Here is a 25,811-nt window from a genome sequence, read left to right on the forward strand (position 1 = left end):
GGGGACCTTCATGGGGCGGAACTTAGACAAGCCCATTTGCTCCATTCACCCCGTTGACGATGACATTTATAGCCTTTCACATTCTCAGACATAATAGTCAGGAGGCCTCCTTATATTCATATCGGTACTGGTTATAATTGACTCATAAAATCATTTTAACTAATCGTTTGATGGGTTGAGCCCGGCCCTTGCAATAGTGCAACGCAAAGGGAACTCATAAAAACCCAAATAGCAAGCTATTTAATGGGGTTTCTCCCTTAAAAAATAAAGTTAATATCGTGTGGACCCATGGACCACATATCAGATATTAAACTGATAAGAACAGATACTACACTTGATCTTAGCCAAAAGGCCGAGAAAGGTATGAATCGTATGCAAGCCTCGGCCTCTTTGTTTATACTATCACCAAGTGAGCAATGTTTTATCTGATAAGCGATGTGGGAGGTAAAACATTTAAGTTTTAGAGGCAACTTTATGTTCAAAGACAAAAACAGCACAATCGCCTTGCGTCTTTATATACACTTTTCGTGATTGGTCGTTGGTTGCTACTGAACACAGAGGAACTCTGCGCTGGTGATAATTGAAGCTCAAGTGAGATCACTGTGCGCAGATGAGAATCATATAATATTTGTTGCGCTATAGTAATGCAAACTCTGAGAATCTACAAACACTATCTTTGCTAACTGGTGATTATACTATGAACGAGGTTAGCATTTTTCACCTGAGAAAACAATTTAAAAGAAACCCTCCAAGCTCTTCAGTGGAAGATGTTTCCCAGAATCGATGCTTATTTGATGATTTATCATGAGTTTCAAAGAAGCAGGCTTTAAATTGTTCCCGACGATGTTTATTCTTGATTTCATGTCACAAATGAAATATCCGTGAAGGAAGAGGAACCAATGTTTTTGACATTCTTTCAGGCGTTGTGTGCCAAAAATGTAAAGCAGGTGGGGGAAGTGAGATGAGTAGGATAAAACACAAAAGCTAACATACGCATGTGCGGCGCACGATATACATGTAGTTTGAAACATGTGCAAACCCTACACCGACCCAACCCCATTAACAATTTTCTATCAAACAATCCTCTTTTTCGATTTCGTGTGCGAATCTTCTTCTTCTTCTTCTACCACAAAGGCGAATCAAATCTACAGCAATCGATAAGGGTATACGAGACCACGCATCACTTGCTCGCCTGGGGATTGATTACTCAATGCCTGCAATCTCTTCATCTGTCACCGAAAACCCTAGGCACTCCCAATCTGCTAGAATCGTCGATTTTCCCTGATGGCTCCGAGCCGGAAGAGAGGCGGTGGTAAGGCTGCAGCATCCGCCAGGCGAGAGTGGAAGGTTGGGGATCTAGTGCTTGCCAAAGTCAAAGGCTTTCCTGCTTGGCCTGCCGCGGTTTGTGCATCTCTCTTCCTTCCCTTTTGATTTTGTTTTGTTTGTTATGGCCTCTTGCTCATGATTTTCATAGATGCGGTAAGACAGGTTTGATTAGAATTAGGTGTTTGATTATTATCGACTGCGTAGATGTTTATGCCTTTTTACTATTGACTGCCTTTTATCTAGTTGTTAGCAGATTACATGAATTTTCGGTGAGGAATTGTTTTAGTTTCTAGTAGATACCATAGTTTCATTTACCACTTTCTTCAGCTGATACATGCTCCGAACTTGATAACATGACAACTGATCCTTAGTTTCATATGATCATACATCGACGGTTAGTTGTTTGCAATTTCTTGTTTGCTTATTGCAGGTTAGCGAGCCAGATAAGTGGGGCTACTCTGCCGATAAGAAGAAAGTATTCGTTCTCTTTTTCGGCACTCAACAGATGTGAGTTTTCTTGCCTTTTACCACTTACATCTTTGCTCCACTTTCTGGTCACACTTACTTCCCTTATTTGAGCGAATGCTACCATTTTTTTTCCGTCCAGTTCATCTTTCTCATCCTATATACCTATCTTAGTTCATTAGATTTGCGTCACCGTTTGAGCATATTTTTTTTCATTTTATCATGATTCTCATTCTCCAGGAAATTTATTCTGGTTCTTGCATCGGTATTCTCTAGATTAGGACGTACAAGTTGGTAGCTTCTTTATGAACTGTTCTTGCTAGGCAGGGTATACTTGGTGTGATGTGCTTTCTCGAACATACACCACTAAGTTATAATTTTACTTGGTTTACGATCAGATTCATCTCTTGTGCGGAATTATGGATTTCTTTCCAGATAGTTGACAACAGTGCTTCTTGTTGAACATATTTTTTCTACTTATGGTTTTGAGTTTCACTTTAAGCCTTTTGTATGTGGAATTCTCTTAAAACTGTTTATCATCTCCTTTGCAGATTAGCGTCAACATTTAGTGAATGTTCTTTTTGCTGCTTCATTCATTCCCACGGTTATGTGAATTCTGATGTATAATTACTATGAAGAAAGCATCTTAGCACAGCTGCTCTCTTGTTAAATTAAATAAATTTAATTGAATCAATTTAAGGTTTTAAAGCTGTGTTCACTTTCTGCTCTTCGCTCTAGATCTGTTTTAAACGTTTTGTATTCCCTGTTACAAACCTAGTAATCATTTTTGGTGTATATGCAGAGCTTTCTGCAATCCTGCTGATGTAGAATCATTTACAGAGGAGAAGAAGCAATCTCTTTTGACAAAACGGCATGCCAAAGGTTCAGATTTTGTCCGTGCGGTTAAAGAGATCGCAGAGAGTTTCGAGAAGCTGAAGCAGCAGGTCGAAGCTAATGATCCTAAATCTGCTGATGAAACAACTGTTGGAAGCTCTGGGAACACTATTGAGCTGCCTCAGGTTCGTGAAAACCTTATTGGTACAAGACTTGACACTCAAATAGAGTCAAATTCTAGTCACGGTAAAGATGAATCAACACTTCTCAGTGAGGATGCTTCAGCTGCTGAACAAATGCTAGCTCTACGTCACAACAGTCTATCTCTTAATGTAGCAGCTAAAGATCTGTGTGACACAGCTATACATTCTTCAAAGAGAAGAAATGAAACGGCACGGTCTCAAAAGTGTGCTCCACAGACAATAATATTACCGGTTCAGCACTCCAAACTAACATCAGGGTTGGAACTGGATAGGCTTCAAAGACCCCTGCGTCAATGCAGTGATGGTGGCAACATTGTCGATGATATAGATGATGGAGATATAAGAAGAAGAAAGAGGATCCGAAGGCCAGGTCATTCTGAATCAGATGATGTGGTTTCATCAGCTCTAAATTTGCACGGATCTGATGAAGAGAACGCATCTGAAATTGCTACTGTTGAGTCTGACAATAATAGTAGGAATGAAGGCAATGGTGTGGATTCTGGTTCCAAAGTTGAGCATTCTGATGATGTTGGCGAGGGTTGTGAAGGAAGTCATGAGCTTAGCAAGGGGCTTGATTTCCAAATTAGTACCATGGTTACGAGGAAGAAGAGGAAGCCTACCAGAAAACGTGAAGCCAATGACCTTATTGATCCTCCTGCTAAAGTTGAAGCAGAAGAAGGTTTTGGGACCAAGGCGTGTGATAGCTGCCAGGGATCTGAAAATTCTCATGAAACGCTGAATGAGAGGCCCTGCGGAGAGAAAGGTGATGAACACTTACCTCTGGTAAAGCGAGCCAGAGTCCGGATGAGTAGAGTATTTTGTACTGATGAAAAGGGCAATGCCTCTTCACAGTTGGAAGAAAGATCATCCAAAGACTCTCCAACAAGTGCAGCCATGCAGCCATGCCCTTCTGTTGATCATGAAAATGATATTGTATCTGGTCAAGATACTTCTGCGGCTAAAGAATTTAACAGCTTTGAGTTATCTGGTAAGGTCCCAGGTGATATGGCTGATGTAGGGCCTTCTCATATGGAGAAACCTTCTGGCAGAATGTCTCCGTATAAGGTATGTATTCAGACTGTAGGAGATAAAAAAGCTGCTACGGAGTTACATGAGAACGAATTTAGCCTGGCGCCAGATGATGAAGTAACTCGAGCACAATCTAATCAACTTGGCAGTTTGCCAGAAGGGAACACTCGTGTTTCTGAAGTTGTTCAGGGCTCTTCGGAGGTATCGCAAACCGTGAACTGTCTAAACATTGAATCCGATCCTATTGACTTGCAGTGCACACGTCAAAATGAGAAAAATGGACTCCCTTTGAATTCTGATACCGTGGATTCATTTGCAAATAAGCCCCCAAGTTTATGCCCGGGTTTGGATTTGACAGCATCATCGGTACCTGCTCAATCTCCTCACCAACACGAAAGCCAGGACAATGATTCTTGTGATAATTCATTAGTCGTTGTTGGGGATTCTTCTTTTAAAGAAAAATGTGAGACTTTTGATAAAATCGCTCAGGATGTTCAGTCCCAAGCTGTAGAACATTCTCAATTGTTCTGGTCAGTGGTCAGTAATCAGGAGGCTGAAAACATGCAGGAAACTGAAAACAATCTACGGATAGAAAAACAAGGTACTCTGGATAAAGAACTTGAGAGTGGCAAACAAGGTTATATAATAGAGAATCCAGCCCCCTGTGCTACTGAATGTTATATTGTAGTTAAAGAAGCGGAACCTCAGTGTGGAACGGCGTATAGCCACTGTGAGGATGCTGAGGAGAACAAAAAGCTGGAAAAGAGGTGAGTCTTCTGATTTTGCCCCTCTACCTCCTATGCTAATCTCTGATACCATGATGTCTCTTATTGGTTTTACTAATTAGAATAACTTCTACAAACACATTGGGATATTTGAATGGAGTCTCTATATTTAGACTCGCATACTAACCCATTTCCCTATTATTTTTACTTTTGTGTAGCTTTCATTTCCCTTCTTTGACTGAAGGTTAACTTGTTCTTACGGTGAAAGTCTATGTAGAGGATAAGCATATTGAGTTTTAGGAAAATATCTATTAGATTAAGTCTCTTCAGAGTTTAGACATTATTTATCAACTTTTCCCAGTTAACAGAACTAGTTGACTAATAATATGGTGTGTCCTTCTGCATTGACAGCTGTGAGACGGATGGGCAGAAAGAGCATATCCAAGCCACCAATTCTGTCTCAGTATCTGAGAACCTTTCACCTGAAAAAATGAGGTTAACTCCAGACTCTCCTGCAAGGGGTATACCACATAGCAACTCAATTTGCGATATTTCTACTGTAGAAAGTGCAAATGGTATGCAGAGCAACAGTTATTGCTGCACCAGTGTTCAGTTTGGTGAGAAGAAAACTATGAGTGATGACACTGTCAAAGAAGAAAGGAAAGGTGAAATAGGTGCAACTGAGGTAAAGAAAGTTGTTATTTCTGATGTGCAATTCACTATTGAATCATTTGAGACGGCACTTAGCTCCTTGGTGAGGACAAAGGAGACCATTGGCCGCGCAACACGTTTGGCTATGGATTTGGTGAAATTTGGTGTGTCGGCAAAGGTACGAGACGTTCTTCCTTCTTGTGATATTCTTTGTTTGTTGATGCATATGTTATATGGGTGAAATCCAACTTTTCTGCTTTTTGGAGACAACTTTCTTATTATAGATTGTTGATATCATAATAACTTGATCTGTCCTTTGGTAAAGCACTATCTACATTATCCAAATATTTAATTGCCTCAATTAAACAGAGACTATATCTATCAAGCCAACTTTACGCATTTCCTTGTGTATATTGTGTTTGTATGCTGTTTTTAGGATGCCGTAGCCCGTAGGCATACAATAACCCTAGGCAGCGTAGATCTAGGGAAAGCCTTATATTCTTATCTGCTGCCTTTTACATGAGCAAAGGGACTTGTTTACACTGTGATTTTGTAGGATTTATTAAATACTATATTGTGCAGAACGATGGCCTATGTTGCTAAGAATGTTTGTCTTGTATTAGGCCATGGAAATTCTTGCTCATACTTTGGAAAGTGAGTCAAATTTACAAAGAAGGGTGGACTTATTTTTCCTTGTGGATTCTATTGCTCAATGCTCCAAAGGCCTGAGTGGTGAGTTACATATTTAACGTTTTACTTTAGTCGCAACATTAGGTCTCAATGACGAGTTAACTTAGTGAATACTGTATTTTTCTTCAGGTGACGCTGGTGGGGTTTATCTTTCATCCATTCAAGTTATGCTGCCTCGCCTATTGGCTGCTGCTGTCCCAGCTGGAGCTACCACACAAGAAAACCGGCAACAATGCTTGAAGGTGTGTGATAATTTAGCTCTTCTTTTTCTTATAAATATTCATTCTCACCCTTTCTGCTCTTGTTTAGGTTTTGAAGCTTTGGCTCGAAAGAAGGATCCTTCCTGAATCTATTGTTCGTCATCATATAAGAGAACTTGATTCACATAGTAACGTTCCTGCTTGCCTCTATTCTCGGCGCTCAGCTCGAACAGAAAGGGCGCTGGATGACCCCGTTAGAGATATGGAGGGTATGCTGGTGGATGAATATGGAAGGTGAGATATTCTTCTTGGGATCTTGATTTTTTTTTAATTCTAGTGTGATAACTCAATTAATCTTTGTGTATCAGTAATTCAACTCTCCAGCTTGATGGATTTTGCATACCTGCAATGCTCAAGGTTGAAGATGAAGGAAGTGACTCGGATGGTGAATTTGAGTCTGTCACCCCTGAACATGAGTCAAGAATCCTTGAAGAACATGTTACACCATCCATTACTGAAAGGCATACCCGTATACTTGAAGATGTTGACGGCGAGCTTGAAATGGAAGACGTGGCTCCACCTTGGGATGTTGGAAGCAGTGCACCCACTGATGAAGCTGGTAATACAGAGTCTGCAAATCGTCAGCCTGTCTTTGGCACTTCACATCAGAACGTGACCTCGTCATCTCCATTAGCTCCCCCTTCACAGAATGCTCAGTGTGCCATGTCTGATTCCTACTCAAATGGCTTCGACTGCAGAGGATATCCCAGCATGCATGTGCGTCTTTTTTCTTGCTTAAGAATCTTTATGGTTAAAGATAGCGTTGACTGAAGTCATTTCTGGTCATTTTTTCCAGGGAGATCATCAGGCAGATATTCCAAGGATGAATCCACCACCTGTGCATTACCGAAGTCCTGAGTCATCTTATAGTTCCCGTGCATCTTTGTCAAAAAGCATGGCACATGGTGAGGATTCTAACTTCCAGCATGGGCCTTATCCCCCACCTCCGCCTTCACATCATTATTATCCATACATGGAGCCGGAGCACCATAGAAAGCCGCGGAGAGAAGGTCCATCATACCCTCACAGATCTCATTACACGCCGGATTTTGAGGAAAGGAATTATCATGATGGCCATGAGAGAATGAGGCCTGCGGCATGTGAGAGTCGAGACAATTGGAGATACCATCCGTCCTATTCTCATGGTGGGCTCCTTTAACCCTTTTAAATTTAAATAAATGGATGCATATGCACGGCATATATGAACGGATGTATATATCCTACAACACTTGGTCAAGCATGCTAATATTGCCATGGATGCTTTTTTGCGTATTGCAGGTCCACGATATCATGACAGACAAAGAGGCCCTTATCAATCCAGCTCACACAGTGGCCATCACCGTGAGTATGGAAGGTTTGAGAACGACAGGTGGAGTCATTCTCCGCGTGCATATAACAATAGGCACTCTTTTCACTATAAGCCACATTCAGAAGGTCCTGCTCCAGTAGCAATGAGAGGTAAATATGGAAATTCATACCGTTCTTTACTCTCACAGAAACTGAATCAGTAGTTAGGCGTACAATACATTCTAAAGCTGGAATTGTGGCCTAGTGTTTAGGAAACCTGATCCCTCTGATGGCTCTATCCAATATTATATACAAGTAAGCTTTGTTTTGTGTGGTTTGCAGATCCTCCAGGCACGTGGCATCAAAGGTGAGTTTACAGAGGTGGACTGGTGAGGCTATGTCTGATGTAATTTGAAGAGTGAGTTGGGCTCGAGGATAGTTGACTAAGTGAGAGAGAGGTGTATTGGAGGCTTGTCTAGGGACTTTTTTTTTGTGAAGAAGGAAAAGGGAGAGAGCGAGAGTGTACATATGATGATGGATGGTATTTGCCAACAAAACGAAAACAGAAGTCGTGAAAATATTGGGTAAAAGCCTTATTGTAGAGAGAGATGAGAAAAGGAGTGATTTATTTAGGTAGTTAGTTGTAATAGCATTTTAATCTCTGTTTATCACCCAACTCCACCAATATGGGTGTTTTGTTACTAATGGTAATGTGTTCACTCGAATGATTGAGTAAATTAGCTGCTGCCTGCTTATCGTGTAATGTCTTTGGTTTAAAAGTGGAATGAATACTATAGGAAAATCAAAGACATGAACTCGGTTTTATATATAGAAAAATATACATCAACGTGACAGCGAAGAAAATCATCAAACAAATAAAGCCGGGGTTAACGCGTGACCAGCCTGTTTTTTTTTTTTAAATCACAAACCAGCCTGTGTATAATACTAATAATAATGATACTAAATACTAATAATAATAAAGAACAGCTCTTTTTTTTTCTTCTTAAGACTTCAAAATGATATAATTTAAATGGAATATTATTTAAAAAAAATCAGGTGGTGGTGGATAATACAGCAACAAAAAACAGACGTAGAACTTGGTTGGAGAGTTCCGGCTGCGAGAAGATGGGTGGTTCAATATCAGTGCCTGAAAAATCTATCCATGAATTCACTGTCAAGGTTTTTCCTCTTTTATTATTTGTGTTATCGATTATTACGAGAATAAATAGTAGTAAATTATTTTAATCTAATAGAAGATGAAGCGTTTCTGATAATCTTCTTTTGAATTTTTGTAACGTTTGGCGTGGGGAATTAGGATAGCTCCGGCAAGGAGGTTGACCTTAGCGTTTACCAAGGGAAGGTTCTTCTCATCGTCAACGTCGCTTCTAAATGGTACTTCTTCCTTCTTCTTCTTTTTTTTTCTTTTTTTGGGATTATTGTTGTTGGTATCACTTGATTGATTCTTGGGGTTTGGGGAACAGCGGTTTCACTCAAACCAATTACACCCAGCTTACTGAACTTTACCGGAAATACAAAGATCAAGGTATTTTGATGATTCTTCTAGGGTTTTATTTATAACCATGAAAATGCTTATACAGTGTCTTTTTTTTCGTTGATGAATGGCTTGTGGTTTGTTTGTTCAGGGTTGGTGATATTGGCGTTTCCTTGCAACCAGTTTTTGAACCAAGAGCCTGGCACTAGCCAAGATGCTCATGAATTTGCTTGTACTAGGTTCAAGGCCGAGTACCCCGTCTTCCAAAAGGTACCCTACCTAAGTACCTACCATCTTTTATTAGAAACCAAACAGAAGAACCAGCTCTGGAAATGTTGTTAAGTAGTTTGACATCAATATGCTTGTTTTAAACAGTCAAAGTCAAACACTTTTATTGATTGATGCATCTCTGTTATTTTCTTTGATTTGTATATAAAACAAACCCAATATAATCAATCTGCCGCCCTTTTTAGGTGCGTGTGAATGGTCAAAACGCAGCACCAGTCTACAAATTCCTCAAGTCAAAGAAGCCATCTTTCCTTGGAAGCAGGATCAAATGGAACTTCACCAAGTTCTTGGTCGGCAAAGATGGTCAAGTCATTGATCGTTATGGCCCCACTGTTCCACCTCTTTCCATCGAGGTGAATCTTGTCTTTTACAAATGTCTTTGTCATCTCTTGCAATTATATACATGTGTCTGAGCGGTTTGTGAATTCATTCATGTTTTCTGCCAAACAGAAAGACATCAAGAAAGCCCTCGGAGATGAAGGAGCGTTTCCAAGTACTTAGCCCTTGAAGAAGAAGAAGACACAGAGAGAGGCTCTTGAAGAAGTTCTCTCTTACTCTTTGATATCACTCATTTTGTAGTTTATATGGTGAAGAAGATGTACACGTTTCCATAGCACAACCCTGTGTAGCTTCCATATGCCTCTTTGGGCCTAGCATTTGATCTTCCGAACTAATTATTCAACGATTATCTCGATAATTTATAAATATAAAAAAATCAACTAAAAAGAATCCAAAGAATATTACTTGTTTTTCTATAGAAGGAATTTTAAGCAGAACATGTGTTATGTATACTATATTTCTTTCTATGGTAATAATTGGAGTTCCAATCACCTATTAAATCTTGTCTCATGTATTAGATAAGAACCTTTTTCCACCTGTAATGTATCGATTGAATTAGGCGCATCATCCACACGTGCTCTGTTTTAGATATAATAGTGAAGTGCACAGAAAAGAAGAAGATAAAATAGTGTAAGAGAGAGAGAGAGTTGAGTAGGAAAGTGAAAAAGGAGAGCTTTGCTTGACCACTCTTTTGGTGGTGCATTCATCTTCCTGACTTCCTTATCACCTGTCAAACTCGTTTGCCTTTCTGTGTGTTTGTTTGCTCTCGGGACATCTCCGATGGTAAATTTCATTTTTTTTTTCAAAATACAAATTTTTTTTTAAAAAATGAAGAAGCATGTTTTCCAATAATTTATTTTATTTTCTTCTTCAAAAAAGAATATTCCAAATATATTCTTTTTATGTTTTATCATTATTTATCAAAAACATCTTTTATCCAAATATTTTATTTTAACAATATTTCACCACAATTGATAATTAATATTAAATAAATATTATCATACAATATAATTAGTACACATAAGATAAATAAATAACACAAGAACACTACATTTTATAAGGAAGCATAAGATGTATATTTTTTTCACATGTGATCAATTAAATTATTCCAAATAGTGAAATGAGCTTCTTGATCTTTAATTCTTCTAAATCGAGCCAAAAATTATTGAAAACGAATATTATCATGCTCATCAACCTCTAGAACTGGAACTTCTACACCAACTTCAATTGGAGTATCAAGATCACGCTCATCTTCAATTATCATGTTATGTAGAATTATACATGTAGTCATTATGTCATGTTGCACATCTTTTTTTCCAAAAACGAGCTGGTCTTTTCACAATTGCAACATTGAAGAACTCCAAAGGCACGTTCCTTCTTGTTGTGTAGCAAAATATTTCTTCTTTGAACTCACTGGCTCATGAATAGTTTGCACTATGGTAGACCATTTTGGATATATACCGTCGGCCAAATAATAACTCATATTATATTCTTTGCCTTGAATGATATAATGAGCGGGAGGTGCAATACCTTGAGCGAGATTGAAGAAAAGATGTGAAGACTCCAAGACATTGATATCATTATTGTTGTCCGACATCCCGAAATATGCATGTTATATCCAAAGATCATAATCCGCAACAGCTTCAAGAATTATAGTTGGTGATGTACTACGACCTGCATATTGTCTAGCCCAAGCGGTCAAACAATTTTTCCACTTCCAGTGCATGCAATCTAAGCTACCCAACATTCCCGGAAACCCTCGCTCTTTACCAATCTTCAGAAGTCTTGAAACATCGGCAGGTGCTGGGGATCGTAAGTATTCCTCTGAGAATATTTCCACAATAGCCCGAAAAAATCTTCCCATACTTTCGATTGCTGTTGATTCACCAATTTTGATGTATTCATCAGTAGCATCAGCGGGCAAACCATAAGCTAGCACCCGAAAGACGGTTGTTTCTTTCTGGAGAGATGATAAACCAAGTCTTCCAGTTGTATCCTTTCGCTGTCTAAAGTAGTTGTCATGGTCTTCGACAACATTAACAATACGAAGGAATGAAGAACGAGACATACAATATCTCCTACGAAACATGGTGTCGTTGTAAATTGGATTCTCTGAGAAATAGTCGTTGAACAATCTGCAATGCGCGCTTTCTCGATCTCGATGGATAAAAGAACGTCCAGGAACTGAGCCTCCATGAATCACATGGCTGCTTTGTGGATTACGTAGGTATTCTATTACCGCATTGTTATTTTCGATAGCAGAATGTATCGCCCATTCTTCTTGCTCGAGACTATTAATCATTTCTACATTTTCAACATCATCATCTGAAGAGGATGAAGAAGAACTCAAATGTAGAGGTGAATTTGTGAAATTGTAATTCATTTTAAAAGAAGAAACTTAGAGTGTGAAGTAAAAATATAATTTGTGAAAATCAACAAGGATTTCTACTATATATAGATCATTTTGGAATCACTTTTATTGTAATATTAAATCACATTATTTTAGATTGAAAAATATGAGAATCTTTGAATCACCTTTTCATTGCATTATCAAATCATGTCATAGTAGATTGAAAAATGTGAGGATCTTTGAATCACCTTTTCATTGCATTATCAAATCATGTCATAGTATATTGAAAAATGTGAGAATCTTTGAATCACCTTTTAGTTGCATTATCAATTCATGACATAAAATATAAAAACTTATAAGAATATTTGAATCACTTTTTCATTGCATTATCAAATCATGTCATAACATATTAAAAAAAATGTGAGAATCTTTGAATAAACTTTTCATTGTATTATCAATCATGTCATAATAAGTTTAAAATGTGAGGATTTTAATTCACCTTTTCATTGCATTGTCAAATCATGTCATAGTAGATAAAAAATGTGACAATATTTAAATTCACATTTTCATTGAATTATCAAATCATGTCATAACAAATTAAAAATGTGAAAATCTTTGAATAAACTTTTCATTGTATTATCAAATCATGTCATAATAAGTTAAAAATGTGAGAATCTTTGAATAACTTTTTCATTGTATTATCAAATCATGTCATTATAAATTAAAAACAAAATCTGAGAATCTTTATTGTGTATAAATATCATGTTGTGTTCTACATTTTCATTCACGACACTGGATCATTATATTTTCTATTGCATCCACATCTTATTTTAACTTTGTTTACAAAATGTCGTTACGTTCTGCTGGATATATATATGAAAATATCTCAAGATATTTTATGTCAAGTATATATGAAAATATCTCAAGATCCAATCAAAGGTGTTTATCAGTCGTTCGACCAATTATGGTCTCGTGTGGCAGCTGCTTACTAGAACGAAAAAGATGGAAGTTGGAGTGAACATACAAAGAAGTTTATCCATTGTCGAATTCAAACTATTGAGAAAGTAACGAAGAAATTGCATGCAAGCATCAAGCAATGTGAAAACATACGTCCAAGTGGTGCTTCAGATGAAGACATTGTAAGTATTTTTTTTTAGTTTGTGTAATATATATTTTACTTACTTTGCAATAATGTTTTATTTTTTAAAATGATATGCAGTTTAGACAAGCCAAGTTAATGTTATTGGATGATCCAAAATACAAAGGAGGTTGGAAGTTCGATCATGTATGGAGCATTATAAAAAAATTTGAAAAGTTTAAAGATGGTGACACATCCACGAAAAAAGTATCAAACTCATGTGGTTTCGGGGATACAAATCCAGAATTGGAAAATGTTACATCTGATTCTGCTACACAAGAATCTCCAGGTTTGTCTACCTTTTCTATGAATTTAGATGATGAAGAAGATAGAATGGGTGGATCTTCGTCTAAAAAACCAATTGGAGTGAAACAAACCAAACTCAAAAGAAAAAATGTTGATCAAACATCACTTGTTATTAACATTTTGGAAGAAAAAAATAAAAAACTATCGGAGAAATTAGAGAAAACAAGCGCACAAAGACATCAACATTTGGAGATTCAAAACAAGAATTATGCTTTGAAGAAGTTTAAAAAAGAGAACAAAATTTTATTTCGTGATTTGAACTCCATACAAGATCCTAACGTTCGTGCATACATTCAATCTGAGCAAAATGAAATTTTAGTAGAAAAGAATGAACAACAACAAGCTCAACAGCCTTCTCAAGCAGCCACTTCATTTGGACAATATTTTAACAATCTTAGTGGATCTGGAAATGATTTACCAGATTATTAAGTGTTAGTTTATGATGTGCTATGTTTTTTTTATTTAGATTGATGTTTATCAAGTCTTTGAGTTTTTATATTATTTAAGTAATTGTGTTTCATCTAAATATTAGTAAAACAACATGTTTCTAGTATATTTAATATTTTAAATTGATTGAATAAAAAATAATAAAATTTTTAAAAGTAAGTTGGTAATATTAGCTTTTATAGTTTATTTAAGTAAAAACTAAAAACAAGTTAAAGATAAGTGACCAATCTGTAATTAAAAAAGTGTATCTTCAAAAATGAAGAAGTGAATAGTACTTTTTCAAATTCTGTAATTTGAAAAAATAATGTTTAATTCTTCAAAAAATGAAGAAATGAGAAAAAAAATGAAGCACCAACGAAGTGAAAAATAAAACACCATTGGAGATGATCTCAGTTCATCTGAATATTAGGATTATTGATCATTAATACTTTTGTCAACACACGACCCCCACCTATCCGGTAGTAATCATTAATTAATAGACTACACAACTAACCTTATCGCACCTTGTGAAGTACTATCTTTTTTCTTTCTTTTTTTTGCCATCTAAAGTTTATTAAAGGGACAAGGTCCAAAGGACCAAACCAAAAACGTAAACAAGGATACAACCATGAAGCCCAAACACACTAGGGCTAACCAAACCGTAAACCTATTGGGCCCTAAGCCCATCGTCCTAACCCAGAAAGGCGCCTCTTCCTTCCCGCGAGATGCGTGAACAGGACACGTGTCGTAATCCTCACTGCGAGAGACACGCGTCACCAGGCCGCCACGTCTTGACCGAAACACCATCAGAGGGGCACGTGTCCTAAGATCGAAGCCCCACCCCTTCATCGGCATGCAAACTCCGTCGCCGCAATAATCAGACCTCCACCGGAAGAGTACAACAGCTTCCGTCGGGGTCAGAGCAAAAGTGCGACCCAACTCCACCTTGGAGCCCAAAACCGATGAAAACCTATAGATCTCAAACACCATCTTTGAAGAACAACAATCATCTTCGATCGATCCAAAAAATCCATACAGATTTTCAGATCGAGAGTCGATTGAACAGAGGAAGAGCAAGAGCGTAGATCGAGAACTTGATTCCGGATCAAACCGGAGAAGGAGCCGGCGAAAGAACGGTGCTATCAGAGCCACCGCTTTCTCGGAGACGAAAGCCGGTGAAATCGGTGCTGTCAGAGCCACCGTTCCCCGGAAACAGAAGCTGGCGATAGCGGTATAAAGAGAAACACCGCTTCCTAGAAACAAGCTTACTAACCGGAGATGAGACTGTTAGAAACTCCGGTAGAGGTCTCCTCTCAATCCTTCTTCTGTGTCAGATTTAGAGAGAGGACAGAAGAGGTCGTGTTTTTTGTGAAGTACTATCTATCTATCTCCACGACCATGTTTTTTTTTTTTATTAACAATGCTTCTAACTAAATTTGTTAATTATGTGTTCAGTCCCGATTTTGTTTTGGTTACTATATTTTCTTTAAATGTAGATAAACAGTTCTTTATGGGTTTGTGTTAAACCAAATACATCTTTAACTATTTGAACTTCACACCAATCACTTTAGTTATTTTGGCTCATTTTGATTTGGGTATATTAGTTTTGTTTTCCTGTTATACCAAAAAATCATTTCAACCAATATAAAGATAGTGCCGTCTTAACCAATATAATAGCCCTGGGCGAAACCCAAAATATGGATCCTTTTATAAATATTTTCTATCACTGCATTTCTTTTAACTTGAACTCTAAAACCTGAAACCAGTGTTTTGGAAACTGGACCGGACCGGTCGGCTGGACCAGACCGGCCGGTCAGACCGTGACTCGGCCATCTATTCGGTTCCAGGTTATACTAAAAACCGGATTTGAGTTAAATTGGCAAACCCGATCAAAAACCGGCAAAACTCGCTAAAACCAGTGATCAAGGTTGATATTAAAATCCTATTTTTTCAAATTCAAGAATTTTTTTTAAACTGCAAATTTGAAAAATATTTCATAAAAATTTCATATTGTTTTCTAAGTATCTATCTAAATAAATTATTTTCATTATTTTATATTATTTTTAAAAAAATCAATTTTGTTTTCATATCATTTTTAGATTCTAATAATTATATAAAATTTTATAAAAATAATTTTGTTATACATATAATAGTTACTTAATAAAAAATTTAATTAAAATTTAAAACCCAGTTGAACCAATTGGACCGGTCCGACCATTGATCTAGTTACAATGCCGAATCAATGTCTGGTCCGGTTTTCAAAACACTACCTGAAACAAATAAAAAATATATCTCAAAACTAATGGTGAATGTACAGATTTTTTATTGTTTTGTCTTGTAATAAATAAATTAGATTTACTTAATTATGATTTTTTTTGATAATTTAACAGATTGAAATGGACCTTTAAAACAACACAAAAAATTTTTGGACCCATGGACCCATGGCAAATGCTCATGTTGCCATGGGTAAGAGCCGGGACTGTATAAAGATACCCGTTCATTTTCATATTGGATGAAAATTGAACACCCTTACACATTATATGACATACCTAATAATGAAACCATAATCTAACAATATGCCTTTAGCTCCAGTGGAAATAACTCTGGCCATTGTATTAGAAGTTCATGGTTTGGATAACCACTGAAACGAAACTAATATTGTAGTTTCGAATTTAGGGATTACAGATTTCGGCCCGAACCTCAAGTATTAAAAAAGCATAATTGAAACCCTTCCCTTGATACCCCTTCGTTCAAATGGAAAGCTTATATCAAAGGGGCATCAAACGAGTGATTTGGTGAGATGAACGTTGATACAGAACCCCTAAACAAAAATCCATAACTAATTAGTTCATAGTCTCATACTTTTAACGACCAAACTATATACTGTACTTAATTAATCATCGAATTCCCACCAAACACAGCAAGACCCCACAAGCCACAGCTCCATCATTATAAGTCTCATGTGTGCATGAACAGAAAATGTCTGTTCAAACAGTATCATCCCCGCAATATCAAATCTCGAAACTGATAATATTTTTTTTCATTAAAAAATGAAGAAAATACCTGATTCCTAAAAAACAGTGAACATTTAATCAGTGATAGATACTAATCAAAAGATTTTTAGTACAAAAGCGAAGCTAATGGTTAATGCACCACGTGTATGTTTTACAGACATGTAGGTCCATTTTATTCAATTCAATTATGTATCTTTATCCTATTTGTATACGCATTATACACCAAATTATTTCCATGCATCAAGCTCCAGTCAGCAGCATATATACTATATATATAAAGCAATCTTATCCCTCCAGCAGCCAAAAACCATCAAAAACAACAGTTTCGGTAGTTTTATAGTAATTACTTGTGAAGCTTTCTCGGTAGGATCACAATGGCAGCGACGGTTGTGTTGAGCTGCAGTAGAAACAGTACGAACGCTAGAACATGGAAAAGGTGTTCGAAGCAGATAAAGGAGCAAAGGGCTCGTCTGTACATCATCTGGAAATGTGCAGTCTTTCCTCTCTCCTCCCATGATTGATCACAATCATCAATCTCGATCCTTCTTGGTTATGTATTAGTTTAGCTCCGAGAGAAGTGAAGATATATATAAATAGAGAGAGTTAATTTTCTAATAGAGGGGGTGATTGCATATGGGAAGCCAAGTATGTATAATGTGAATCTTATTGCTATCATTTGATTATACAAATACATATATAGTTGTTGATATGCCAATAAGCTTTTGGTATAGTTTTGTAATAAAAGAGATGTTATAAGAACAAAAGTTCAACTGTGTAAATAAAGTTAAACATCTTCACAATGTTAATTGTTAGTTATTATACATGGATTTTGTTTTAGTTAGTGTCATATCAATTATCATACATTCTTATACATGGGGCGCGTGGAATGTGCTGCTCTTTTCGCGCGTGGTGTTTATAAGCCTCAGTTCAGGTATTGTAGGGTTTATAGGCGGTTAAAAAAAAAAACACAGAAGCTGACGACGGCGACGAGTAGAAAAACAAGAGCTCTGCTGAGATCGGTAAATGGTGTTTAGAAACTTAACCGTCTCTTCCAAACTCATTAAAAAAATCGATACCGTTACTAAACCACCAAACCAGATGGATCTCGAGCTTGAAAGTGGTGTGGAAAAAGGACACGAAGCTAGACGAAGCCATCGAGCAGGACAAGCGTTACAACCTCTGCGCTCACGTCGTCAAAGAAGTTCTTAACGAGCCACGCCAAGTCATCCTCCTCAGGTACCTCGAAAAGCGCCGCGAGAGACTGCGCCTCAATTTCAAAGCCAAGAGCTTCGTCGTGATGAACCCTTCCCTCTTCGAGATCTACCACGATCGGATCAAACCGAAGTCGGAGCCCGTTCAGTTCATCCGCCCCGCGCAACGTCTCAGAGCTTTCTTAGACGAAGAAGAGAGGATTACACGGAGAATGAGGAGATGATCGTCGCCAAGCTCTGTAAGTTGCTGATGATGTCCAAAGATAAATATAAGTCACGACATCAGCGCTGAGAAACTGGTTCATGTCAAGAGAGATTTCGGTTTTCGAAATGATTTTCTGGTTAGACTGGTTAAGAAATACCCAAACTATTTCTGGTTAACCGGTTTAGCCGAAGAAGGTGGGAAGTCCTTTCTCGAGCTTGTCGATTGGAAAGAAGAAACCGTTAGAACCGGTGTCCCGGTTCGACTCAATTTCGACGTGAAATTGCCGTCTGGGTTTTTCGTAAGGAAGGAGAGGAGAGAGTGGACTAGGGATTCAGGGATTGGTCAGAGGGAGACTACATATCGCCTTACGAGGATGTGTCTCGTTTGGACCAAGCGTCTAGGGAGATGGAGAAACGAACCGTTGGTGTGTTCCACGAGTTGCTGTCTCTCTCGTTGCTGAAGAGAGTCCCTGTGCCTACTTGGCAAGTTCTGCGACGAGCTCAGGTTTTCGAACGCGTTTTCGAGTGTTTTCACGAGGCATTCGGGGATATTCTACTTGTCGTTGAAGGGAGGGATTGAGAGAAGCTTATAGAGACGAGGAGTTGATTGATAGAGATCATTTGGTGGCTGTTAAGGAGAAGTTTTTGAGGTTATTGGAGGAAGGATAGCAAGAGAGGAAAGATAGGTTGAGGAAGCAGAGGGAACAAGTTGAGACAGATAGGGAGATTTTGTTAGCGGCGAAAAAGCAGCAGGAACCAGAGGAGCGTCTCTGTGATTAACTTGTAAACAGGCCTGGTTTGGTCATTACTGTGTCTGCTCTTGTGAAATAAATAAAACTTCATGGGAAATGACGGTCATGTGTCTTAATCGCACTCTGTCTGATTAGTGATTACAGGTGAACACATTTGTCTCAATCAGAAGTTAAGCTGAATCTGGTGCGAGTGACCAAATGATACATATTTTTCACACCTTTGTTTGTGTAATGCGGTTGCTATATTTGTTCCAAGTATTATTACCTTTCTCGATTTTAATCAAGAATTGCATTTGGATATTAGGATCAATCAAACTCAGTTACAGAACTTGTTTAACTATCAAAGTTGTTTTGTCACGCTTTTGAAGTTGCAGCTACTAATAGTTTTGAGATTAAAATGGTTGTGGAATTTTGAACAGGTCTGGTCAAAGTGAAACACTGTTCTACAAGCAACCTAACAAAGTCACGCAAATCAAATGGAATACTCTAATATGAACCTAAAACCCCCCTGCTTCCCATCGTAATTTTTTGCTTTATTTCACGTTGAATATATAGTGATGACCCACCAAAGATCTCTCTTCACACACACACACACACACATTCCATGGAAACTCCTTTTCTTGTAGCTGTTCTCCTTCTGGCTCTCTCCTCTTCCTCTTTCACACGAGGGCAAAGAATCATACAGATTCCACCACCCCGTCCGTTATGCGCCTCTCAATACGCCCTGGCTAACTACGCCTGCTCACGTCTCCCAATGAACACTGTCCCACTTCCTTCCCCCATTGCCCCACCTTCTCCTCCCATCTTTCCTCCTCCTCCTCCTCCTCCTCACTATGACCATGACCATGACCACGACGATGACGATGACCACGAGCATGACCATGGTGACCACCATGATGATGATCACGACCACGACGAGGATGACCACGACGACCATGACCACGACCATGATCACAATGACCATGACCACGACCGTGATCATGATCACGATGATGACAACCACCACGACAACAACCATAACCACCGTCGCCACCGCCGTCGCCACCACCACCACCATCATCATCATCAAAGACACAGAGAAGAGACGTTTGCTCAACAAGAGTGCTGCAAGTGGCTGAAGCAAATGGACAACGAGTGCGTGTGCGACCTTCTGGTTAGGCTTCCGCCATTGCTAGCAAAACCTGCGCATAACTATACAGTGTTTGTGGATGAGTCGTGCATCGTCACTTACACCTGTGGAGGCAGACTTATGAGCTGATCCTCTTTCCTTTCTAAACTACTTGTCCCATAGCTTGTTCTTCTTCAAAGACCCTTTTGTTTATCTGTCTTTTCTTAGCAGTTTATTATTTCACGCCCTTCAGTATAATTGTTGTACTTGTACGTTTTACACACCACCAGCAAAAAGTCAACCAAACCAAGCAAACAAAAAATAGTAAGATGGATTATAATTTGCCTGAGCTTTGCTTCTTCCGTTGGATATGGGGCCTAGGTTCATAGGGCAGTGACATTATTGTAAGCCAGCTAGTAGATTGCAATTTTCTAAATTTGTTTCAGGCCCGTGGATTGTATTTACATCTATGAATAAATCTAAACTGATTAATTTGCTTTGAAAATTGTATACTGACTCATTTCACATTAGACTAATAAAAGAGGAGTCTTCAATAGAGCCTGAGACCAACAATGCTCATAACTTTCTACTACAATAAATGTGAAAGAGTTGTCATCCCATCAATTTTGCAAAAGAATGATCAGTACCGAACATATACAAAACCCTATCTTACATTTGCGTCACTCATGAATGAGTTCCTGATCTGCGTGCTATGGTTTGAGAGCAGACTGACTCTGTTGTGCTCTTCCGCCAAGTCTCTTTGTCGGCTTGGCATGCTTCTTTTAAAATTTTTAGCTCTATTTATTATATACAACAACAACAACAAAAAAATGATTTTGGAGGCATATCAATATTTGCTCAAGCATTCTTCGTTGCGGCTGCCATAGTTATTCCGCAATTATGTGAGGGTTCTCTGCTACACTCACTAATCACTATTTGCGTCCTCAACTTTCATGTTTACTGACACTGGGACGTCTATGAGGTGAGGTAAGGAAACAATATTAAACAAGTAGCATAGGATTGAGATCAACATGGTGGAATAGAGTGATCGATATATTTTGAAAAGGGCTCAACATAGTCACGAAGACAAAAAAAAAAAGTGTCTAACATAGGAGTGTATTACAAATCATAAGTTGTTTATCAGATGGGTTGGTCTTTGGGAACGATCTGATCCTTGATCCACATGTAGATTGGGATTAACACAAACCAGGCAGCCGCTAGGGTACCCAAAAGGAAGCGTCCCAAGAAAGAGAAAGGATTGTTTACAGGCTTCTCGACGTCCTCTTCCTTCGGACCAAGCTGCAGCATTTCAAGATGATGGATGGTCAAAGAAAGACGAGCAAAGCTTCAAGTAGGCGAGACAGAAAGAGCAAAACAAACCTGGAGAGGAGAGTCACCGGAGGCAGGTTTGACACCGGTGACAGAGCATCCCATGATAAGTCCGTGCCTGCGAACACCACGGTACCACTTGGGGCCAATTCTCTTAAGCTGAACGTCCTTGAAACCAGCATTCTTGAACCACTCAATGTACTCTTCCTCCTTGGGGAAAAGCATCCAAACATCTGCAAAGAAGCGAGAAAGCCAGAAGGTTGGGTGGACAGGGCCAATGAGACATGCTTTCCCACCGATCTTGAGAACTCTATAGGCTTCCCTTATTCCCCTCTGCGGGTCGGGCCAGTACTCAATGCTGTCGAAAAATAAACCCTAAACCCAATCACACACTCTGATCCACACAAGTTTTTTTTTATTTTTTATTTTTTGGTTACCTTCCAGCAGAGACGTATCTGTCTGCATAATCAGTAGGAAAAGGGAGATCCTCCGCATCTCCTTCAACGATCTTGCACTCCTTCAACGGCTCCTTCTGCTTCGCCTTGGCCAGCTGATGCGGCGACTGGTCCAGAATCGTCACGTTCTTAGCCTTCACCGTCTTGACGATTCCCAGCGTGGTGAAACCCGTTCCGCCTCCGACGTCGACAACGCGCATGTCCGGATGGCTCAGATCCGCCGGCTCGAGAGCGTCGTCCCTCATATCCTCCGTCCAGTGGCCGGGATTGATGATATGGTCGTACACGATGGACAGGAACCTGTAGAACCAGTAGGCCTCCTTCTTGTGCTGGATGAACCTAGGCTGCGCAGATGGCCTTGACGCCGACACGCTGCTGCTGCTGCTGCTGCTGCATCTTGTCGCCACGGAGAGTCTCCGCGTGGCTGTGTTTGAGACGAGACTCAGCGGAGGACTTGGTCTGGCGTGTAGATTGGAAGCGGGGAAACCTAATCCCTTGGGGAAGGTGATGGCTCCGTTGAGCATGAGAGAAGCCATTGGTGAAGCGTGAAATGCTTATCAGATCGGGTAGTTGGAAACGAGGCGCTTTATCACCACTGAACGAGCAGGCCTTAAATCAGAGTGATGACTCGCAGCCACATACCTTATTTATTTATTATTTGATGTAATTATAATATCGTAACGTTGTTGTACGTTGCGATTACCCATTTTGATGGCCTATTGAAAAATGGGATGAAATTTACAGTTCCATGATAGTTTTGGGCTTTAATAACGTGACTTGAAGAAAAGAGGTCCATATATCTGTAACGATCCGATTATCGGTCCAGTCATTTCGGCCCAGCAAAATCCACTAAATTTGCTGGAACACCTAGGTGAGTCCCCACTATTTAAACAAAGCCTCCCTAATCCCTTGGGGAAGGTGATGGCTCCGTTGAGCATGAGAGAAGCCATTGGTGAAGCGTGAAATGCTTATCAGATCGGGTAGTTGGAAACGAGGCGCTTTATCACCACTGAACGAGCAGGCCTTAAATCAGAGTGATGACTCGCAGCCACATACCTTATTTATTTATTATTTGATGTAATTATAATATCGTAACGTTGTTGTACGTTGCGATTACCCATTTTGATGGCCTATTGAAAAATGGGATGAAATTTACAGTTCCATGATAGTTTTGGGCTTTAATAACGTGACTTGAAGAAAAGAGGTCCATATATCTGTAACGATCCGATTATCGGTCCAGTCATTTCGGCCCAGCAAAATCCACTAAATTTGCTGGAACACCTAGGTGAGTCCCCACTATTTAAACAAAGCCTCCCTAATCCCTTGGGGAAGGTGATGGCTCCGTTGAGCATGAGAGAAGCCATTGGTGAAGCGTGAAATGCTTATCAGATCGGGTAGTTGGAAACGAGGCGCTTTATCACCACTGAACGAGCAGGCCTTAAATCAGAGTGATGACTCGCAGCCACATACCTTATTTATTTATTATTTGATGTAATTATAATATCGTAACGTTGTTGTACGTTGCGATTACCCATTTTGATGGCCTATTGAAAAATGGGATGAAATTTACAGTTCCATGATAGTTTTGGGCTTTAATAACGTGACTTGAAGAAAAGAGGTCCATATATCTGTAACGATCCGATTATCGGTCCAGTCATTTCGGCCCAGCAAAATCCACTAAATTTGCTGGAACACCTAGGTGAGTCCCCACTATTTAAACAAAGCCTCCCTAATCCCTTGGGGAAGGTGATGGCTCCGTTGAGCATGAGAGAAGCCATTGGTGAAGCGTGAAATGCTTATCAGATCGGGTAGTTGGAAACGAGGCGCTTTATCACCACTGAACGAGCAGGCCTTAAATCAGAGTGATGACTCGCAGCCACATACCTTATTTATTTATTATTTGATGTAATTATAATATCGTAACGTTGTTGTACGTTGCGATTACCCATTTTGATGGCCTATTGAAAAATGGGATGAAATTTACAGTTCCATGATAGTTTTGGGCTTTAATAACGTGACTTGAAGAAAAGAGGTCCATATATCTGTAACGATCCGATTATCGGTCCAGTCATTTCGGCCCAGCAAAATCCACTAAATTTGCTGGAACACCTAGGTGAGTCCCCACTATTTAAACAAAGCCTCCCTAATCCCTTGGGGAAGGTGATGGCTCCGTTGAGCATGAGAGAAGCCATTGGTGAAGCGTGAAATGCTTATCAGATCGGGTAGTTGGAAACGAGGCGCTTTATCACCACTGAACGAGCAGGCCTTAAATCAGAGTGATGACTCGCAGCCACATACCTTATTTATTTATTATTTGATGTAATTATAATATCGTAACGTTGTTGTACGTTGCGATTACCCATTTTGATGGCCTATTGAAAAATGGGATGAAATTTACAGTTCCATGATAGTTTTGGGCTTTAATAACGTGACTTGAAGAAAAGAGGTCCATATATTTGTAACGATCCGATTATCGGTCCAGTCATTTCGGCCCAGCAAAATCCACTAAATTTGCTGGAACACCTAGGTGAGTCCCCACTATTTAAACAAAGCCTCCCTATTCTTTTATTCATAAAGTCTCACTACGTCGAAACCCTGCAGAATCAGAGCCGTCAAGCAAATCCGAGTCCGTACCGTCAGTGTCACCATCGACCGAGATCGGAACCGCCAACCAGTCGCCGTTAACAGCCGAAGGTAACCGGAAATCGTCCTTTCCGATTTGTTTTTAAAACGGCCGTCCATTCAATCGATCATAACTCACTAACCGTTTGGAATTTCGTAATTTTAAGACCACCATCGTGACTGTGACGTCGAGACGAGTCAGGACCAGGAAGATCAGCCGGAGAGTCGCTCGGACGCACCGTCACGCGCCGCTTTTGTCCCGCGACGTTCCGCGCGTGTAGCTCACGCGCCACCACCACCCGCGGTTTTCCGTCGCCGCCGTTGATCCCGGTAAGCCGCCGTCCCTTTTCAACCGCCGGTGACTCGGCCGTTGACTCAGTCGGTGACTCGGTAACTCGGCGAGTCAACACGGATCCGGTCAACCGGTTAGGTTAATTGATTTTTGGTTTGGTTTAGGCTAACCGGTTATTTAATAAATCGATTTCTGGTTTAAATTAATTGAATTGGTTAAGTTAAACCAGCGGTTAAAATTGATTTAAATTCGGTTATGGAAAACCGATTTGGTCTAATTGAAATCGATTTTGGTTTGGATAAACCGATTGGTTCATTTCGATTTCAATTTGGTCAAAGGTTGACCGGCTTGGGTCAGAGTTGACCGGTTGACCTTTGACCAGCGGGGTTGACTTTTGAACTGATCGTCGGTTATCCATTTTTAACCGTTCGAAGGGCGTTCTGACTAGATTTTTCGCCCTGATTTCAGATTTGCAGTCTGTTTGAGCAGTTGGAGTTCATAGCTACTACTTTTCCACGTTGCTAAGGTGAGGGTCTTTTCTCGAGCTTCTCTTACACGACTTAGTACCACGAATAAGTATAATTTATTTCTAATGTGTTTCCGTCTGCGTGAAATTGAGTCTGTCATTGCTTGTTTAGTTTGTAGGTTCTTTGCTTAAACTGGAACTAGGGTTATAGATGGTTCAACAATACTTGTTCATTTATAATTGATAATATATATATATATAGTATATTGATGTGATTTGGATGAAAGCCGACCATGGGTGTATCGGTTGGAGACAGTACATTGGGTGTGGTGTTTGCTGCGGCACAGCGTAGTCGACCGGTTGTGCCAAGGCGTGGAGGTCGATAAATCGTCTACGGGCGTGTGTTACCGAGCACATATTCGGTGGTGTTTTGGCCTGTTAGTGGGCAGCGAGTGTACACATCACTAGGACCATTGTTTGATCTCTGGGTACTTTAGGTACCGTGTTTGCAATGTGTTAGGATTAAATTATATTTATTCGGAGTATTCT

General features: G+C 39.4%; 6 protein-coding genes, 1 long non-coding RNA gene, 1 other non-coding gene and 1 pseudogene across 8 annotated transcripts; 6 read left to right on the forward strand and 3 right to left on the reverse strand.

Moving 5' to 3' along the window:
- Positions 1 to 170: 170 nt before the first annotated feature.
- LOC125589355 lies at positions 171 to 365 on the reverse strand. Its single transcript, XR_007325544.1, has one exon. It is a non-coding gene; the product is annotated as a U2 spliceosomal RNA (small nuclear RNA).
- A 677-nt stretch (positions 366 to 1,042) lies between these two features.
- Positions 1,043 to 8,233, forward strand: LOC106410466 (protein HUA2-LIKE 3). Its single transcript, XM_013850964.3, has 11 exons — positions 1,043 to 1,401; positions 1,757 to 1,833; positions 2,594 to 4,624; positions 4,994 to 5,411; positions 5,857 to 5,965; positions 6,053 to 6,165; positions 6,233 to 6,417; positions 6,492 to 6,900; positions 6,980 to 7,328; positions 7,462 to 7,641; positions 7,813 to 8,233. Exons 1-11 carry the CDS (start codon positions 1,285 to 1,287, stop codon positions 7,839 to 7,841), a joined length of 4,017 nt encoding a protein of 1,338 aa, XP_013706418.2. The 5' UTR covers positions 1,043 to 1,284; the 3' UTR covers positions 7,842 to 8,233.
- A 210-nt stretch (positions 8,234 to 8,443) lies between these two features.
- On the forward strand, positions 8,444 to 9,927 carry LOC106407090 (probable glutathione peroxidase 5). Its single transcript, XM_013847883.3, has 6 exons — positions 8,444 to 8,649; positions 8,786 to 8,862; positions 8,952 to 9,013; positions 9,114 to 9,232; positions 9,436 to 9,603; positions 9,701 to 9,927. The coding sequence occupies exons 1-6, from the start codon at positions 8,596 to 8,598 to the stop codon at positions 9,749 to 9,751; spliced, it is 531 nt and encodes a 176-aa protein (XP_013703337.1). The 5' UTR covers positions 8,444 to 8,595; the 3' UTR covers positions 9,752 to 9,927.
- An 804-nt stretch (positions 9,928 to 10,731) lies between these two features.
- LOC125588677 lies at positions 10,732 to 12,328 on the reverse strand. Its single transcript, XM_048760317.1, has one exon. The coding sequence runs from the start codon at positions 11,970 to 11,972 to the stop codon at positions 11,202 to 11,204; it is 771 nt and encodes a 256-aa protein (XP_048616274.1). The 5' UTR covers positions 11,973 to 12,328; the 3' UTR covers positions 10,732 to 11,201.
- Positions 12,329 to 15,022: 2,694 nt separating this feature from the next.
- On the forward strand, positions 15,023 to 17,623 carry LOC111210905 (small polypeptide DEVIL 14). Its single transcript, XM_048760320.1, has one exon. The coding sequence runs from the start codon at positions 17,198 to 17,200 to the stop codon at positions 17,342 to 17,344; it is 147 nt and encodes a 48-aa protein (XP_048616277.1). The 5' UTR covers positions 15,023 to 17,197; the 3' UTR covers positions 17,345 to 17,623.
- Positions 17,624 to 17,771: 148 nt separating this feature from the next.
- On the forward strand, positions 17,772 to 19,503 carry LOC106409421 (annotated as a pseudogene).
- A 36-nt stretch (positions 19,504 to 19,539) lies between these two features.
- On the forward strand, positions 19,540 to 20,603 carry LOC106407766 (histidine-rich glycoprotein). The gene has a single exon (XM_048760318.1). It carries the CDS (start codon positions 19,595 to 19,597, stop codon positions 20,246 to 20,248), a length of 654 nt encoding a protein of 217 aa, XP_048616275.1. The 5' UTR covers positions 19,540 to 19,594; the 3' UTR covers positions 20,249 to 20,603.
- A 527-nt stretch (positions 20,604 to 21,130) lies between these two features.
- LOC106410579 (2-methyl-6-phytyl-1,4-hydroquinone methyltransferase, chloroplastic) lies at positions 21,131 to 22,585 on the reverse strand. The gene is made up of 3 exons (XM_013851109.3): positions 21,865 to 22,585; positions 21,479 to 21,785; positions 21,131 to 21,397 (listed from the first exon to the last, which is right to left on the reverse strand). Exons 1-3 carry the CDS (start codon positions 22,416 to 22,418, stop codon positions 21,239 to 21,241), a joined length of 1,020 nt encoding a protein of 339 aa, XP_013706563.1. The 5' UTR covers positions 22,419 to 22,585; the 3' UTR covers positions 21,131 to 21,238.
- LOC125588678 lies at positions 22,269 to 24,127 on the forward strand. Its single transcript, XR_007324816.1, has 2 exons — positions 22,269 to 22,386; positions 22,801 to 24,127. It is a non-coding gene; the product is annotated as an uncharacterized LOC125588678 (long non-coding RNA).
- Positions 24,128 to 25,811: the final 1,684 nt, after the last annotated feature.

The sequence above is a fragment of the Brassica napus genome, chromosome C6, assembly GCF_020379485.1.
Source record: "Brassica napus cultivar Da-Ae chromosome C6, Da-Ae, whole genome shotgun sequence".
NCBI classification, from domain to species: domain Eukaryota; kingdom Viridiplantae; phylum Streptophyta; class Magnoliopsida; order Brassicales; family Brassicaceae; genus Brassica; species Brassica napus.

Excerpts from the sequence above, each read along its gene's own strand:
- LOC106410466 (XM_013850964.3), top strand. The coding sequence starts at position 1,285 with ATGGCTCCGAGCCGGAAGAGAGGCGGTGGTAAGGCTGCAGCATCCGCC. Across the intron at positions 4,625-4,993 it reads AACAAAAAGCTGGAAAAGAG|CTGTGAGACGGATGGGCAGA; the intron begins GTGAGTCTTCTG and ends CTGCATTGACAG. Across the intron at positions 7,329-7,461 it reads CCATCCGTCCTATTCTCATG|GTCCACGATATCATGACAGA; the intron begins GTGGGCTCCTTT and ends TGCGTATTGCAG.
- LOC106407090 (XM_013847883.3), top strand. The coding sequence starts at position 8,596 with ATGGGTGGTTCAATATCAGTGCCTGAAAAATCTATCCATGAATTCACT. Across the intron at positions 8,863-8,951 it reads GTCAACGTCGCTTCTAAATG|CGGTTTCACTCAAACCAATT; the intron begins GTACTTCTTCCT and ends TTTGGGGAACAG. Across the intron at positions 9,604-9,700 it reads TTCCACCTCTTTCCATCGAG|AAAGACATCAAGAAAGCCCT; the intron begins GTGAATCTTGTC and ends TCTGCCAAACAG.
- LOC125588677 (XM_048760317.1), bottom strand. The coding sequence starts at position 11,972 with ATGAATTACAATTTCACAAATTCACCTCTACATTTGAGTTCTTCTTCA.
- LOC111210905 (XM_048760320.1), top strand. The coding sequence starts at position 17,198 with ATGGCAGCGACGGTTGTGTTGAGCTGCAGTAGAAACAGTACGAACGCT.
- LOC106407766 (XM_048760318.1), top strand. The coding sequence starts at position 19,595 with ATGGAAACTCCTTTTCTTGTAGCTGTTCTCCTTCTGGCTCTCTCCTCT.
- LOC106410579 (XM_013851109.3), bottom strand. The coding sequence starts at position 22,418 with ATGGCTTCTCTCATGCTCAACGGAGCCATCACCTTCCCCAAGGGATTA. Across the intron at positions 21,786-21,864 it reads AGATACGTCTCTGCTGGAAG|CATTGAGTACTGGCCCGACC; the intron begins GTAACCAAAAAA and ends ATTTTTCGACAG. Across the intron at positions 21,398-21,478 it reads CCGGTGACTCTCCTCTCCAG|CTTGGTCCGAAGGAAGAGGA; the intron begins GTTTGTTTTGCT and ends GAAATGCTGCAG.